Source organism: Neopsephotus bourkii, unplaced genomic scaffold (assembly GCF_033783945.1).
Source record: "Neopsephotus bourkii isolate Nb327-2 ecotype Australia unplaced genomic scaffold, CSIRO-AGI_Nbou_v1 NB_989, whole genome shotgun sequence".
In the NCBI taxonomy this organism is placed as follows: Eukaryota; Metazoa; Chordata; class Aves; order Psittaciformes; family Psittacidae; genus Neopsephotus; species Neopsephotus bourkii.
The window spans coordinates 1,062,538-1,080,095 of record NW_026901481.1 but is presented as its reverse complement, the minus strand read 5'-3'; the positions used below and the strand labels follow the sequence as shown (position 1 = coordinate 1,080,095).

At 62.6% G+C, this 17,558-nt stretch overlaps 1 protein-coding gene across 1 annotated transcript; it reads right to left on the bottom strand.

The window, feature by feature from the left end:
• Positions 1–2,642: 2,642 nt before the first annotated feature.
• On the bottom strand, positions 2,643–17,235 carry NECTIN4 (nectin cell adhesion molecule 4). Its single transcript, XM_061359666.1, has 9 exons — positions 16,985–17,235; positions 12,427–12,777; positions 10,775–11,065; positions 9,204–9,318; positions 6,523–6,686; positions 5,032–5,179; positions 4,850–4,928; positions 3,745–3,849; positions 2,643–2,891 (listed from the first exon to the last, which is right to left on the bottom strand). The coding sequence occupies exons 1-9, from the start codon at positions 17,079–17,081 to the stop codon at positions 2,643–2,645; spliced, it is 1,599 nt and encodes a 532-aa protein (XP_061215650.1). The 5' UTR covers positions 17,082–17,235.
• Between the last annotated feature and the right edge of the window lie 323 nt (positions 17,236–17,558).

The following is a 17,558-nucleotide window of genomic DNA, read 5'->3' as shown; positions in this document are numbered from 1 at the left end:
TCATGTGTGCACCAATGCCATGAGTGCACCAATGTCGTGTGTGCACCAATGTCGTGTGTGCACCAGTGTCGTGAGTGCACTAATGTTATGTGTGCACCAAGGTCATCTGTGCACCAATGATCACCAATGTCGTGTGTGCACCAATGTCATGTGTGCACCAATGCCGTGTGTGAGCACCAATGTCATATGTGCACCAACATTGTGTGTGCACCAAGGTCGTGTGTGCACCAATGTCATGAGTGCACCAACGTGAGTGCACCAATGTCATGTGTGCACCAGCAATCACCAATGATCAGCAACACTTGTGAGTGCACCAATGTCGTGTGCGCACCAACCTTGTGAGTGCACCAGTGATCACCGACACTTGTGTGTGCACCAACACTCACCAGTGAGCACCAACGTTGTGAGTGCACCAGTGAGCACCATTGAGCACCAACATTGTGTGTGCACCAATGATCTCCAACACTTGTGTGTACACCAATGATCACCACCAAGCACCAATGCTGTGAGTGCACCAACGATCACCAACACTTGTGTGTGCACCAACAACCACCAGTGAGCACCAATGTTGTGAGTGCACCAATGATCACCGACGCTTGTGTGTGCACCAATGTTGTGTGTGCACCAACACTCACCAGTGAGCACCAACATTGCACATGCACCGGTGATGACCAATGCTTGTGTGAGCACCGATGTCATGTGTGCGCCTACGCTCACCAGTGAGCACCAACACTGTGTGTGCATCAATGGTCACCAACACCACCAATTGTGTGTGCACCAATGATCACGAATGTTGTGTGTGCACCAATGTGTGTACACACCAGCAATCGCCAGCGAGCACCAACATTGCATGTGCACCCATGATCACAAATGTTGTGTGTGCACCGATGCTGTGTGTGCACCCATGCTGTGTGTGCACCCATGCTGTGTGTGCACCCATGCTGTGTGTGCACCCATGCTCACCAACGCGCACCAGTGCACGCCAACGCTTGTGCTTGCACCAGCACTTGGGTGCTCTCATGTTGGTGCTTGCGCACGCTCCAGCACACACCAGATGTGCTTGTCCCGGTGCTGGTGCTGCTCATGCACACATGCATGTGCTCCTGTGTGCTCACATGTGCTCCGGGGCACCCAGGTGGGCTCCGGGCACTCCTGCTCCTTGTGCACCAGGGTGCGCTTGTGCACGCTTGTGCCATACGTGAGCACGCTTGCACACGCTTGTGCCATACGTGAGTGCACTTGTGCACTCTTGTGCCATACGTGAGCACGCTTGCACACGCTTGTGCCATACATGAGTGCACTTGTGCACGCTTGTGCCATACGTGAGTGCACTTGTGCACTCTTGTGCCATACGTGAGCACGCTTGCACACGCTTGTGCCATACATGAGTGCACTTGTGCACGCTTGTGCCATACGTGAGCACACTTGCACACGCTTGTGCCATACATGAGTGCACTTGTGCACGCTTGTGCCATACGTGAGCACGCTTGTGCATGCTTGTGCCATACGTGAGCATGCTTGTGCATGCTTGTGCCATATGTGTGCACACTTGTGCCATATGTTTGCGCACTTGTGCACACTTGTGCCATACGTGAGCATGCTTGTGCACACTTGTGCCATACATGAGTGCACTTGTGCATGCTTGTGCCATACGTGAGCATGCTTGTGCATGGTTGTGCCATATGTGTGCGCACTTGTGCACACTTGTGCCATACGTGAGCATGCTTGTGCACACTTGTGCCATACGTGTGCGTGCTTGCGCACGCTTGTGCCATACGTGTGCACACTTGTGCACGCTTCTGCCATACATGTGCCCACTCCCAGCATGTGCTTGTGCCATACATGCACGCGCTTGCACACACTTGTGCCATACATGAGCACGCTTGCACACGCTTGTGCCATACGTGTGCGTGCTTATGCACGCTTGTGCCATACATGTCCCCGCTCTCAGCATGTCCGTGTGCCATACATGCACGCGCTTGCACACACTTGTGCCATACATGAGCACGCTTGCACACGCTTGTGCCATACGTGAGCATGCTTGTGCCATACGTGTGCATGTTTATGCCACACGTGCACCCACTCGTGCACACTCCCACGTGCCCGCACCCATGCACCGCACACGGGGGTCCCAAGGCCCGCAGGGGTTTATTTACAAGCGGGGCCGCAGCAGCGGGGGGGGCCCCGTCCTATACAGGGTCTGTACACGGGGACACGCGTCCCGGGGACCCCCATCACCAGCCCCACACATGGGGGACCCCCACGGGGGCTGCCGAAGGGGGGGTCTGGGGCTGGGGGGAGGAGGGGTAATGTTGGGGGGTCCGGGGTTTTGGGGTGGGGGTGAGGGGACGGAAGCTCCCCAAGTGCCGCCCGCAAAGCAGGAGCCGGCCCAAAGTCCGTGGGGGGGGGGGGTCGGGGGGCTCCTGCCCCTGTCCTTGGGGGGTGCGGGGGGGGGGGGTGCCGGTGCCTCTGTCCCCTCCTCGCCCCCCCCCATCGCTGTGCCCGCAGGCAGGGCTGCGCACGGAGCCTGTCCCTCACCCTGTGCCCGCAGGGGGGGGGGGGGGCGGGGGGGGGGGGTCCCATAAACGGGGTGACCCCCCCCCCCCCAAAAACCACCCCGAACCCCTTCGATGCGCAGCGGCTCACACGAGGTGCCCGCGGCCGTTGATGTAGATGCCGTTGGTGGTGGGCTTGGCCTGGAGCATCCCGTTCTCCTGCACGAAGTGAGTCATGGCCTGCTTGATGGGGTCCTCGCCGCCGCGCCCCCCCCCCTCCTCCTCCTCCTCCTTGGGCTCCTTCCCCGCCGCCGGCGCCGCAGGGACCTCGGTCTGGGTCTCGATCTCCCGCACGGTTGAGAGCGTGGAGTAACTGCGGCCCTCGGGCTCCTCGCTCTGCGCATCACGGGGGGGGGGGGGGGTCACACGCGTGGAGGGGTTCGGGTACCCCCAGGTGCGGTTTGCACCCGTGGAAGGGGCTGGGGGGGGCACCCGTGGGGGGGTGCAGGGCTTGTGCTGAGAGCTGCAGCCATGAGTTGGGAACCCTAAAGACCCCCCAAGTGCTTATAACCCCCATAGCCACCCATAGACACCCATAACCCCCATAGCCACCCATAACCCCCCATAACCCCCCATAGCCACCCATAGACACCCATAACCCCCCATAATCCCCATAGCCACCCATAGACACCCATAACCCCCCATAGCCACCCATAGACACCCATAACCCCCCATAGCCACCCATAACCCCCCATACCCCCCCAATACCACCCATAACCCCCCATAGCCACCCATAGACACCCATACCCCCCCATAGCCACCCATAGACACCCATACCCCCACCCCCATAGCCACCCATAGACACCCATAACCCCCCATAGCCACCCATAACACCCCCATAGTCACCCATAACCCCCCCATAGCCACCCATAACCCCCCCATTGCCACCCATAACCCCCCATAGCCACCCATAACCCCCCCATAGCCACCCATAACCCTCCCATAGCCACCCATAGCCACCCATAACCACCCCATAGGCACCCATAACCCTCCCATAGTCACCCATAACCACCCATAGTCACCCATAACCCCCCCCAGCCACCCATTACCCCCCATAGTCACCCATAAACCCCCCATAGCCACCCATAACACCCCCATAACCCCCCCATAGTTACCCATAACCCCCCCATAGCCACCCATAACCCTCCCATAGCCACCCATACCCCCCCCATAGCCCCCCAGTGCTCACCATGGCAGAGCAGATGCTGGTGCCCCTCAGGCTGTCCCCCCTCAGGCTGTCCCCCCGCAGGCTGCCCTGGCGGCTCTCTGCCCGCAGCTGCAGCGTCTCCTCCAGCTGCAAGAGCCCCGTTAGAGCCAGCACCCCATGGACACCCCATGGACACCCCATGGACACCCCATGGACACCCCATGGACACCCCATGGACACCCCATGGACACCCCATGGACACCCCATGGACACCCCATGGAGCAGCCCCACTGACACCCCATGGACCGGCCCCATTGACATCCCATGGACACCCCATGGAGCAGCACCACTGACATCCCATGGAGCAGCCCCATGGACATCCCATGGACCGGCCCCATTGACACCCCATGGAGCAGCTCCATTGACACCCCATGGACACCCCATGGACTGGCCCCATGGAGCAGCCCCCTTGACACCCCATGAAGCAGCCCCACTGACACCCCATGGACCAGCTGCATGGATACCTCATGGAGCAGCTCCACTGATACCCCATGGACTGGCTCCATGGGCACCCCATGGACCGGCCCCAAGGACACCCCATTCAACAGCCCCACTGACACTCCATGGAGCAGCCCCACTGACACCCCATGGACCAGCCTCATGGATACCTCATGGAGCAGCTCCACTGACACCCCATGGACCAGCCCCAAGGACACCCCATTGAGCAGCCCCATTGACACCCAATGTACTGGCCCCATGGACACCCCATGGACCGGCCCCAAGGACACCCCATGGACCGGCCCCATGGACACCCCATGGACTGGCCCCATGGACACCCCATGGACCGGCCCCAAGGACACCCCATGGACCGGCCCCAAGGACACCCCATTGAGCAGCCCCATGGACACCGCATGGACTGGCCCCAAGGACACCCCATGGACCAGCCCATGGACACCCCACTCCCCGCTTCCCTTCCTCCCAAACCTCCAAACCCAGCCCCCTGGATCCCCGGCACCCTTTGCCGCAGTGATCCCATCACCCAGAGCACCCTTGGGCTCACAACCACCCATCACCCCCAAAGTACCCCAGCCTCAATTCCTTGGGTCCCCCCCCATGACCCACAGCCCCCCCAAACCCCCTGCATCACCTGGGTGCGTGTGTCCGTGCTGTGGCTCGAGTGCAGGCGGCGAATGGAGTTCTCCCGGGTGAGGGTCAGCTCCTCCTCACTGGGGACATGGGGGGGATGCTCAGCACCAGCCCCCTGTGTGTGTGTCCCCCCCATCACCCCATTTCCCCCCATGGCCCCCCCCATTCAACCCCAGCTCTTACTACTTCTCGGAGATGCGCTTGGTCTTGCGCTTGTGGTAGAGGGTCATGACGACGACGACGACGACGAGGACGCAGAGCAGGACGGCGGCGATGACCCCGACCACCACCACCGAGGCCGAGACCAGGTCCACCTTCCGCACCTCATCGTCTGCGGGACACCGCGGTGGGGAGGAGATGGGAGTGAATGGAAGGGGATAATGGATGGGTGGATGGGTGGGTGGAGGGATGAATCCATCATGGAGAGAAGGAGTAGATGCACCCATGGATGGATGGATGGTGGATGGATGGGTGGATAATGGATGGATGGATGGATGGGTGGATGATGGATGGATGATGGATGATGGATGATGGATGGATGATGGATGGATGGGTGGATGATGGATGATGGATGGATGATGGATGATGGATGGATGATGGATGGATGGATGGGTGGATGGATGGATGGATGGATGATGGATGATGGATGGATGGATGGATGGATGGATGGATGGATGGATGGATGGTGGATGGATGGGTGGATGGATGGATGGATGGATGATGGATGATGGATGGATGGATGGATGATGGATGGATGGATGGGGTGATGGATGAATGGATGGATGGATGATGGATGGGTGGATGATGGATGGGTGGATGGATGAGTCCATGGATGGATGGGTGGGTGGAGGGGAGTCCATCATGGAGAGAAGGATGGATGAGTAGATGCACCCATGGATGGATGGGGTGATGGATGGATGGATGGATGGATGGATAATGGATGGATGGATGGATGGATGGATGGATGGATGGATGATGGATGGATGGTGGATGGATGGGTGGATGGATGGATGGATGGATGATGGATGGAGGGATAGATGGATGATGGATGATGGATGATGGATGGATGGATGGATGGATGGGTGGGTGGATGAATGGGTGGATGGATGATTGATGGATGGATGGATGGATGGATGGATGGATGGATGATGGATGGGTGGATGATGGATGGATGGATGGATGGGTGGATGGGTGGATGGATGGATGGATGGATGGATGATGGATGGATGGATGGATGGATGATGGATGGGTGGATGGATGGATGGATGGATGGGTGAGTGGATGGATGGATGGATGGATAGACAGAGGATGGATGGATGATGGATGGATGGACGGACAAATATGTGAATAGACGGACAAGTTGATGTGTGGGTGAGCCCATGGATGGATGTGCAGATGAGTCCATCCACCAACAGATGGATGCCCATGGATGCATGCACGGATGGACTGGCTGATGGCTGAGTAAATGAACGGATGGGAAGGTGGATGAGCAATGGGTGGAGAGCGAGAGGTGCCGGGGGGATGGATGGAGAGGGAGCTGAGCAGACAGACGGACGGGATGGGTGGTGAGTACATGAGCACATGAGTAAAGGGGTGGGTGGCTGAGTCGCCGATGGGTGGGTGAGGATGGGATGGGTGGGAAAGGGAGGGAACGGAGGGGCGAGGGGCACCCACCGGCCACCCTGCTCCTGATGCTGACGTTGGCCCTCGCCTCCTTGGCAGCCACGCGGTTGGACACGTGGCAAATGTAATCCCCGGCGTCGGCCACGGCCAGCGGCCGCTGGAAGATGAGGGTGTCCCCCTTCACCCGCACGCCGGCGGGCAGCGGCGCGTCCAACCTGCGGCACCCAGCACCGTCAGCACCATTGGCACCGGCACCATCGGCACCACCAGCACCATTGGCACTGGTGGCACTGACACCATTAGCACCGGTGGCACCTGCACCATTGGCACCATCAGCACTGATGGCAATGGCACCATCAGCAGCATCGGCACCATCAGCACCGGCACCATCGGCTCCAGCCCCATCAGCACTGGCACCACCGGCACCAGCACCATCAGCACCATTGGTACCATCGACACCAGCCCCATCAGCACTGGTGGCACCGGCCCCATCAGCGCCATTGGCATTGGCACCATTAGCACCAGCCCCATCAGCACTGGTGGCACCGACACCAGCCCCATCAGCACTGGCAGCACCGGCACCATCAGCACCATCAGCACCGACACCATCGACACCAGCCCCATCAGCACTGGCACCACCGGCACCGGCACGATCGACACCAGCCCCATCAGCGCCAGCAGCACCAGCCCCATCAGCGCCACCGGCACCATCAGCACCGGCCCCACCAGCACCGGCACCATCGGCCCCATCAGCACTGGCAGCACCGGCCCCATCAGCGCCATCGGCACCATCAGCACCATTGACACCAGCCCCATCAGCACTGGCGGCACCAGCCCCATCAGCACCATTGGCACCATCAGCACCAGCACCATCAGCACCAACAGCACCATCAGCACCATTGGCACCATCGACACCAGCCCCACCAGCAGTGGCAGCACCAGCACCATCAGCACCAGCCCCATCAGCACTGGCACCACCGGCACCGGCACCACCGGCCCCATCAGCACTGGCAGCACCGTCCCCATCAGCGCCATCGTCACCCCCGGCACCGGCGGCACCCCCGGAGCCCGCGGCGAGCCCGGGCGGCGCAGGGCGGTGCTGCCGCCATCAAAGCCGGCGCTGCCGGTTCCCACGGCTGCCGCCCTGCCCCGGCCCCGGCCGGGCTTGTCCGGGCACTGCACCAGCAGCAGCCGCCGCCGCGGCGCTCGGCACCGGTGCGGGCACGGGCACGCCTGGGCAGGGCAGGGCAGGGCAGGGCAGGGCGGCGGGGACACGGCCAGGAGCGGGCAGGGGACAGGGCAGGGACGTGGGCACAAGGAGGGGACAGGGCAGGGACATGGGACACAGTCAGGACACAACGAGGACATGGGCACAAACAGAGGACACAGCAGGGACATGGGGGACATGGCAGGGATACAGCAGGGACATAGGGGACATGGGACACAGGACACAACCAGGAGAGGGACACAGCAGGGACACAGCAGAGACATGGGGGACATGGGCACAAGGAAGGTACATGACTTGGACATGGGGGACATGGCAGGGACATGGGACACAGTCAGGACATGACCAGGACAGGGACACAGCAGGGACATGGGGGACATGGCAGGGACATGGGCACAGGGGACAGTGGGGGGGGGATGCGGCACAGGCTGGGGGGACATGGCAGGGACATGGGCACAAGGAGGGGACATGACTTGGACATGGGTGACATGGCAGGGACATGGGCACAAGTAAGGGGACACGGCAGGGACACAGCAGAGACATGGGGGACATGGGCACAAGGAAGGGACATGGCTTGGACATGGGTGACATGGCAGGGACATGGCAGGGACATGGGGGACATGGCAGGGACATAGCAGGGACATGGCAGGGACATGGGACACAGTCAGGACACAACAAGGACATGGGACATGGCAGGGACATGGGGGACATGGCAGGGACATAGCAGGGACATGGCAGGGACATTGGACACAGTCAGGACATGACCAGGACATGGACACAAGCAGAGGACACAGCAAAGACATGGGACACAGCAGGGATACAGCAGGGACATGGGACACAGTCAGGACATGACCAGGACAGGGACACAAGCAGAGGACACAGCAGGGACATGGGCACAAGGATGGGACAGGGCAGGGACATGGGACACAGTCAGGATACAAGCAGGACACAGGACATGGCAGGGACACAGCAGGGACATGGGACATAGCAGGGACATAGCAGGGACATAGCAGGGACATGTGGGACATAGCAGGGACATGGATACAAGCGGAGGACACAGAAGGGACATGGGACATAGCAGGGACACAGCAGGGACATAGCAGGGACACGGATACAAGCAGAGGACACAGCAGGGACATGGGGGACACAGCAGGGACATAGCAGGGACACAGCAGGGACATAGCAGGGACATGGGACATAGCAGGGACATAGCAGGGACATGGGGGACACAGCAGGGACATAGCAGGGACACAGCAGGGACACAGCAGGGACATGGGACATAGCAGGGACATAGCAGGGACATGGGGGACACAGCAGGGACATAGCAGGGACACAGCAGGGACATGGGGGACATGGGTAAAGCAGGGACGTGCCCCGGGACCCCAGCGCGGGCAGGGGCACACAGCAGGGACAGGACCGAGCCCCGGCCGCAGCGGGGACACGAACCGGGCAGGGGCCGGGATAACGGAAAAGGGGGGGGGGGGGGACACAAGGGGGAGGTCCTCACCGCGTCCAGTTGTAGGTGGGGGGGGGGTTGCCGTCCCCCAGGCAGGTCAGCGCCGCCCCCTCCATCCCCTCCTGCCACTCCTCCGTGTGCCCCAGCACCGACGCGTCCGAGAGGTCTGCGGACAGCGGCCGTGAGGGGGCAGCCCCGGCCCCGTCCGGTCCCGTCCCGTCCCCCCCCCACTGCACCCCCGTGTCTCCCACGTCCCTCAATGCACCCCGTGTCCCAACGGCCCTCACTGTCCCCAGCATCCTCCATGCTCCTCAGTATCCCCCATGGTCACCGGGTCCCTGTCCCCTCGGTGTTCCCTGTGCTCTCCACATCCCAAATGTGCCCTGCATCCGTCCCATGGCCTGCATGACCCTCAATGTCCTTCATGTCCCCAGTGCTGCCCATTGTCCCCAATGCCTGTCATGTCCCCAATGCCACCCATTGTCCTCAAAATCCCTCATGTCCCCAGTGCCACCCATTGTCCCCAATGCCTATCATGTCCCCAACGCCCATTTCGTCCCCAATGCCTATCATGTCCCCAGTGTCACCCATTGTCCCCAATGCTTATCATGTCCCCAGTGCCCATTTCGTCCTCAACCTCTCTCACATCCCCAATGCCACCCATTGTCCCCAATGCCTTGTCATGTCCCCAATGCCCATTTCATCCTCAATGTCCCCCATGTCCCCGATGCCCATTGTGTCCTCGATGCCCCCTATATCCCAGTGCCCCCCAGATCCCCAGTGCCCATCACGTCCCCCACACCCTCCATGTCCCCAGTTCCCATCATGCCCCAGTGCCCCCCGTGTCCCCAGCACCCTCCATGTCCCCAATACCCATTGTGTCCTCAATGCCCCCTATGTCCCAGTGCCCCCCAGATCCCCAGTGCTCATCACGTCCCCCACATCCTCCATGTCCCCAGTTCCATCATGCCCCAATGCCCCCCATATCCCCAGCACCCTCCATGTCCCCAATGCCCATTTCATCCTCAATATCCCCCATGTCCCCAATACCCATTGTGTCCTCAGTGCCCCCTATATCCCAGTGCCCCCCAGATCCCCAGTGCCCATCACATCCCCAACATCCTCCATGTCCCCAGTTCCCATCATGCCCCAATGCCCCATGTCCCCAGTACCCTCCATGTCCCCAATGCCCATTGTGTCCTCAATGCCCCCTATGTCCCAGTGCCCCTAAATCCCCAGTGCCCATCACGTCCCCAACATCCTCCATGTCCCCAGTTCCCATCATGCCCCAATGCCCTGTGTCCCCAGCACCCTCCATGTCCCAGATGCCCATTTCATCCTCAATGTCCCCCATGTCCCCGATGCCCATTGTGTCCTCAATGCCCCCTTTATCCCAGTGCCCCCAAATCCCCAGTGCCCATCACATCCCCAACACCCTCCATGTCCCCAGTTCCCATCATGCCCCAATGCCCCATGTCCCCAGTACCCTCCATGTCCCCGATGCCCATTCTGTCCTCAATGCCTCCTATGTCCCAGTGCCCCCCAGATCCCCAGTTCCCATCGCGCCCCAATGCCCCCCGTATCCCCAGCACCCCCCGTGTCCCCCTTGCCCCGGTGCCCACAGGCGACGCTGAGGACGTGCGTGATCCTCTTCTCGTGGCGCAGGCCCGGGTGCTCCACCACGCACGTGAGGCTCTTCCCGTTCATGCTGCGCCCGGGCACCAGGAAGAACTCGCTGGTGACGGATGCGGAGCGGGCGTGCTCCGACCGCCGCGTGGCGTTGGTGCCGCGCACCTCGGTCTCCCAGCGCACCGAGGGCACGGGGCTGCCCTCGGCCGTGCACGAGGCCGCCAGCGTCCGGCCTTGACCCTCCTCCAACGGTGGCCCCGGGTTCAGGATGGGCAGCGGCGGCACTGCGGCGGCACCGGTGCCACCGTGAGGCGGTGACTGCGGAGCCACGGGCCCCAGCGCCGGTGCTGCTGCGCCCCATGGACACTGCTGCATTGCCCCATGCCCACCATCCCACTGCCCCACAGCCATTGCCCTGTCACTGCATGCCCATTGCCCGTCACCCGATTACCACTACCCCACAGCAGTGCCTCATTGCCTTATGGTCGTCACTCCGCTGTCCATTGCCCGTCACCCTACACCCATCACCCTTCTTTTGTCACCCATCACCCTATGGCCACTGCCCATCATTCAGGGCCAATCACCCTATGCCCATTACCCATCACCCTACACCCAACACCAATCACTCTATGGCCATCACTCATCACCTACTGCCCATCACACTACACCCAACACCAATCACCCTATGGCCATCATCCATTGCCCATGACCCTATGCCCATCACCAATCACCCTATGGCCATCACCCATTGCCTATCACCCCATGACCATTACCCCATGCCCATTGCCCATCATCCCAAGCTGATCACTCCATGCCCATCACCCATTGCCTCTCACTTCATTGCCCCTTCCCCATCACCCCATACTTATCATACTGTTCTTGTCACCTATCACCTTGCGACCATCACCCCATGCCCATTGCCCATCACCCTATGCCCATCACCAGTTACCCTACAGCCATCACCCATTGCCTATCACCCTATGACCATCACCCCATGCCCATTGCCCATCACTCTATGCCTATTACCCATCACCCTAAGGACATGACCCATTCCCTATCACTCTATGACCATCACCCCGTGCCCATTGCCCATCATCCCATACCTATCACCAATCACCCTATGACCATCACCCCATGCCCATTGCCCATCACCAATCACCCTATGGCCATCCCCATTGCCCATCACCATATGCTCATCACCAATCACCCTATGGCCATCACCCATTGCCCATCACCAATCACCCTATGGCCATCACCCGTTGCCTATCACCCATTGCCCATCACCAATCACCCTATGGCCATCACCCATTCCCTATCACCCTATGACCATCACCAATCACCCTATGGCCACCACCCACTGTCCATCACCAATCACCCTATGGCCATCCCCATTGCCAATCACCCTATGACCATCACCCCATGCCCATTCCCCATCACTGTATGCCCATCACCAATCACCCTATGGCCATCACCCATTCCCCATCACCCTATGACCATCACCCTATGCCCATTGCCCATCACCCTATGCCCGTCACCAATCACCCTATGGCCATCACCCTATGCCCATCACCCCATGCCCATTCCCCATCACCCCATGCCCATTACCTGTCCCCCTATGCCCATCACCCGTGCCCCGTGCACTCACCCAGCACCTTGAGCGTGAGGCGCCCCTCGAAGCTGCCCATGGGGAAGGTGATGAGGTGACACTCGTAGTCACCCTCGTCCCCCTGCACCGCGTTGCGCAGGACGATGGCTCCGTCCTCCAGCGGCCCTCCCGCCCTCCGCAGCACGCGCCCGCCGTACGGCTCCTGCACGTGCTCCCCGTGCTCCCGGTTGAGCACGGCCACCTCGGCGCTGCTCCCGCCGGGGCCCCGCTTCAGCCACGTCACCTGCACCACCTGCTCCTGCTCCTGCGCCCGGTACCGGCACGGCAGCACCACGTCCTGGCCCAGCACCGCCGTCACGCTGCGCTGCACCTCCACCACGCCGGCGCGGCCTGCCAGGGCACGGGCACGCTCGCACACGCTTGGACACGCTTGCACACGCGTGTGCGCGCAAGGGCGTTTGGGCACGCTCATGCACACTTGTGCTTGGACACGTGTGCGCTTGGGCACGCTTTGCACGCACTCGCATGCAGACGCACACGCACACGCGTGTGCGCGCAAGGGCGTTTGGGCACGCTTGGACACGTGTGCGCTTGGGCACGCTTTGCACGCACTCGCATGCAGACACGCACACGCACACGCGTGTCCGTGCAAGGGCATTTGGGCACGCTTGGACACGTGTGCGCTTGGGCACGCTTTGCACGCACTCACATGCAGACACGCTTGCACACGCGTGTGCGCGCAAGGGCGCTTGGGCACGCTTGGACACGTGTGTGCTTGGGCACGCTTTGCACGCACTCGCATGCAGACACACTCGCACACGCGTGTCCGCGCAAGGGCGTTTGGGCACGCTTGGACACGTGTGCGCTTGGGCACGCTTTGCACGCACTCGCATGCAGACACGCTTGCACACGCGTGTCCGCGCAAGGGCGTTGGGGCACGCTTGGACACGTGTGTGCTTGGGCACGCTTTGCACGCACTCGCATGCAGACACGCACACGCACACGCGTGTCCGCGAAAGGGCGTTTGGGCACGCTTGGACACGTGTGCACTTGGGCACGCTTTGCACGCACTCGCATGCAGACACGCACACGCACACGCGTGTCCGCGCAAGGGTGTTTGGGCACGCTTGGACACGTGTGCACTTGGGCACGCTTTGCACGCACTCGCATGCAGACACACTTGCACACGCGTGTCCGCGCAGGGGCATTTGGGCACGCTTGGACACGTGTGCGCTTGGGCACGCTTTGCACACACTCGCATGCAGACACGCTCGCACACGCGTGTCCGCGCAAGGGCGTTTGGGCACGCTTGGACACGTGTGCGCTTGGGCACGCTTTGCACGCACTCGCATGCAGACACGCACACGCACACGTGGAGGCACGCACGCTTGTGACTGGATGTGCGCTCACACGCATGACACACGCTAACATGTCTTGCACACGTACAGGCGTGCTCCTGCGTGTTCAGGCACCCTCCTGCGTGCTCGAGCACGCTTGGACGTCCTTACACACGCTTGGACATGCTCACACATATGTGTGCAGGATGGGAAGGGCTCGGGAGCGCTCACACATGCTCCTCACGCCCGGGTGCATGGTGCTGTATGCACTTAGGCATGCTCATGCGTGTGCAGACACACTCAGACACGCGTCCAACCAGCACTTACACCTGCGTGTGCTTGTGCACGCTTAGACACACACACAGGGGCACAGCCTCCCTCGCTCACACACTCAGGGGCACACTCAGCATCATTCATGCACACGGGGGCACACTGAGCATCAGTCACACACACTCACACACACGGGGGCACACTCAGCACTGCTCACACTCGCTCTTGCACATGGGGGCACCTTAAGCATCACTCACACACACAGGGGCACACTCAGCATCACTCTCATACATTCATGCACAGGGACACCCTCAGCATCACTGACACACACAGGGGCATGCTCAGCATCACTCACATTCACTCACACAGGGGCACCGTCAGCATCACTCACACACATTCATGCACAGGGGCACCTTCAGCATCACTCACACACACACAAGGGCACCCTAGCACTGCTCACTCACATTCACTCACACAGGGGTACACTCAGCATCACTCACATTCATGCACAGGGGCACATTCGGCATCACTCACATTCACTCACACAAGGGCACACTGCAGGGGCACACTCAGCATCACTCACACACATTCACACACACAGGGGCACACTGAGCATCACTCACTCACATTCACACACACAAGGGCACACTCAGCATCACTCACTCACATTCACATACACAAGGGCACACTCAGCATCACTCACACACACACAGGGGCACACTCAGCATCACTCACTCACATTCACATACACAAGGGCACACTCAGCATCACTCACACACACACAGGGGCACCCTCAGCATCACTCACTCACATTCACACACACAGGGGCACATTCAGCATCACTCACACACACAGGGGCACACTGAGCATCACTCACTCACACTCACTCACTCAGGGGCACCCTGAGCATCACTCACTCACATTCACTCACACGGGGGCACACCCAGCATCACTCACACAGGGGCACACTGAGCATCACTCACATTCACTCACACAAGGGCACACTGAGCATCACTCACTCACATTCACTCACACACTCAGGGGCACCCTCAGCATCACTCACATTCACGCACACAAGGGCACACTCAGCATCACTCACATTCACTTACATGGGAGCACACTCAGCATCAGTCACACACGCACAGGGGCACCCTCAGCATCACTCACACACACACAAGGGCACCCTCAGCATCACTCACTCACACAGGGGCACACTGAGCATCACTCACTCACATTCACTCACACACTCAGGGGCACCCTCAGCATCACTCACTCACACACAGGGGCACCCTCAGCATCACTCACTCACACTCACTCACCCGGGGCACGCTCAGCACCGCTCGCAGGCACTCGCACACCGGGGCTCACGCAGCCGCAGCCGCGCCCGTGCGGGGCCGGGGCGTGGTGCGGGGCCCGCCCAGCGGCGCCGCGGGAAGCGGCGGGGCCGGAACAACCGGACGGCGCGGATGCCGCGCGCTGCCGGGGCTTGCGGCCGCTTCCCACCCCCGCCGCCCCGGGGCCTCGCACGGAGCCCCCCGCGCCGGGCCCGGCCTCATTAGCGCCAATTAGCCCGGGTTCAGTCACTAATTGCGGCTCTCCCCGGCCGTGAGTCACGGCCGCCGCCGCCGCCGCTCAGCCTCAGTTTCCCCCGCACGCACCGATGGGATACGGGAGGGGGGGGGGATGCGGGGGGGTCCCGGAGCTGCCGTCGAGGGAAGCGGGGATGGGGATGGGGATGGGGGGGGGAGCCTGGTGCCGGTGCCGTCGGGGCGGGCTGAGGTCCCGCCGCGGGGCGTCCCCACCCACCGGGGCCGAGCGCGTGGGAACGGAGCCGGGAACCGGCTCAACCGGATCCCGCGGCCCCCACGCCCCGGACGGGCTCCGCTGCGAGACCGGCACCGTGGGGGGGGGGTTGGGGGGGGGGAACCCTGTCCCCTGGGGGGGGTGGGGGGGGGGTGTCCCAGAGCGGGGGTCCTAAAGTGGGGGGGGGCACAAGCAGGCACACGTGTGCGCTGCCCAGCGCTGCCCCTTGGCATGTGCCCGCACACGCGTGTGCGCTTCGGGCCTTGGGGTGCACACGCGTGTAAAACCCCCCCGGGAGGGGGGGGCAAACACATGTGTGGAGCTCCCCGGGGGGGGCACACGTGTGTAACCGCACACACATGCCCTGGCATAGATGGGGTCCCCCCCCCTTCATACACAAGTGTCTGCCCCACACACGCGTGTGCACGCACACCCCCCCCCCCCCCCAGGCCTGACACGGGGTGAGGGGCTCAGCCCCATTCTTTGCACGAAGCCCCCGATATTCAACACACCCCCCCCCCCCCCGTACCCCAAGGGGATGAATGACGTGGTTGATGGGGGGGTCAGCACCCCCCGGTGGTGACGTCACGCCGCGGCACCCAGCCGGTTCCCACGGGTCCGGCAGCCGCGGGGAAACTGAGGCACGGGGGCTACGGGGGGGGGGAGCGGGCACACGCACGGGCACACGCGCACGGGCACACGCACACGGGCACACGCGGACACAGGTGCGTGGAGCCGCAGGTGCACACGCGAGCGCTCACACGTACACAAACACGCGTGTGCACACGAACACACGCACACATACATATGCGCACATACATGCACGCACCCCACCGAGCTGCACACGCGTGTGTGCACCCCGCTGCCCCATCCCGCACCCCTCTCCCGGGCTGGTCCCTCCCCGCTGCATCCCGTCCCCGTGTCCCCCCGTCTGTCCCCCATTGAGTCCCGCAGCCCCGGGGCTACCGGTGCCCCCTTGTTCTCATTCCCCACCGCGGGGTAACCGGGTCCCCCCCCCTGCCCGGGGGGCAGCCGCTGCCCCCGCCCCGGTCCCCGCCCCCGGTCCCGTCTCGCAGCCCGGAGCCGCCGGTGCTGCCGCTCCCGGTGCCCACACCCCGGGGTCCCGCTCCCGGCCCTGTCCCGGGTCCCATCCCGTTCACCCCCTCCCGGTGCCGGTCGAGCCTTACCGGTAGCAGCGAGGAGGAGGAGGAGGACGAGGAGGAAGAAGAGGGCGAGGAGAGGGGGGAGGAAGGGCTTCCCGGGCCGCATCCCGCGGGGGGCCATGCGGACACCTGCGGGCTCACGGCGCTGCTCGGGCCCCGGCCAGCACCATCCGGACCGAACCGGGCTGCACCGGGGTGGGCCGAACCGGGCCGAGCCGAGCGGGACCGGGCCGAAGAGAACGGAACCGGGCGGAACCGAGCCCGACCGGGCTGCACCGGGGGGGGCCGAACCGGGCCGAGCCGAGCGGGACCGGGCCGAAGAGAACGGAACCGGGCGGAACCGAGCCCGACCGGGCTGCACCGGGGCGAACCGGGCCGAGCCTGGCCGGGCCGTTCCGGGCTGCCCGGGGCCGTTCCGGGCCGTTCTGCGCCGCTCGAGCCGGGACGGGACCGGGGGGGCGGGGCCGGGCGGGGGCGTGGTCGCGGCGGGGGTGGGGCCTCAGGGGGTGGGGCCGGGCGGGGCGGACCGGTCTGGCGGGTCGGGGCAGGGGCGGGGCCGAGGGCGCGGCCTTAAAAGGGCAATGGCACCGGTGGGGCC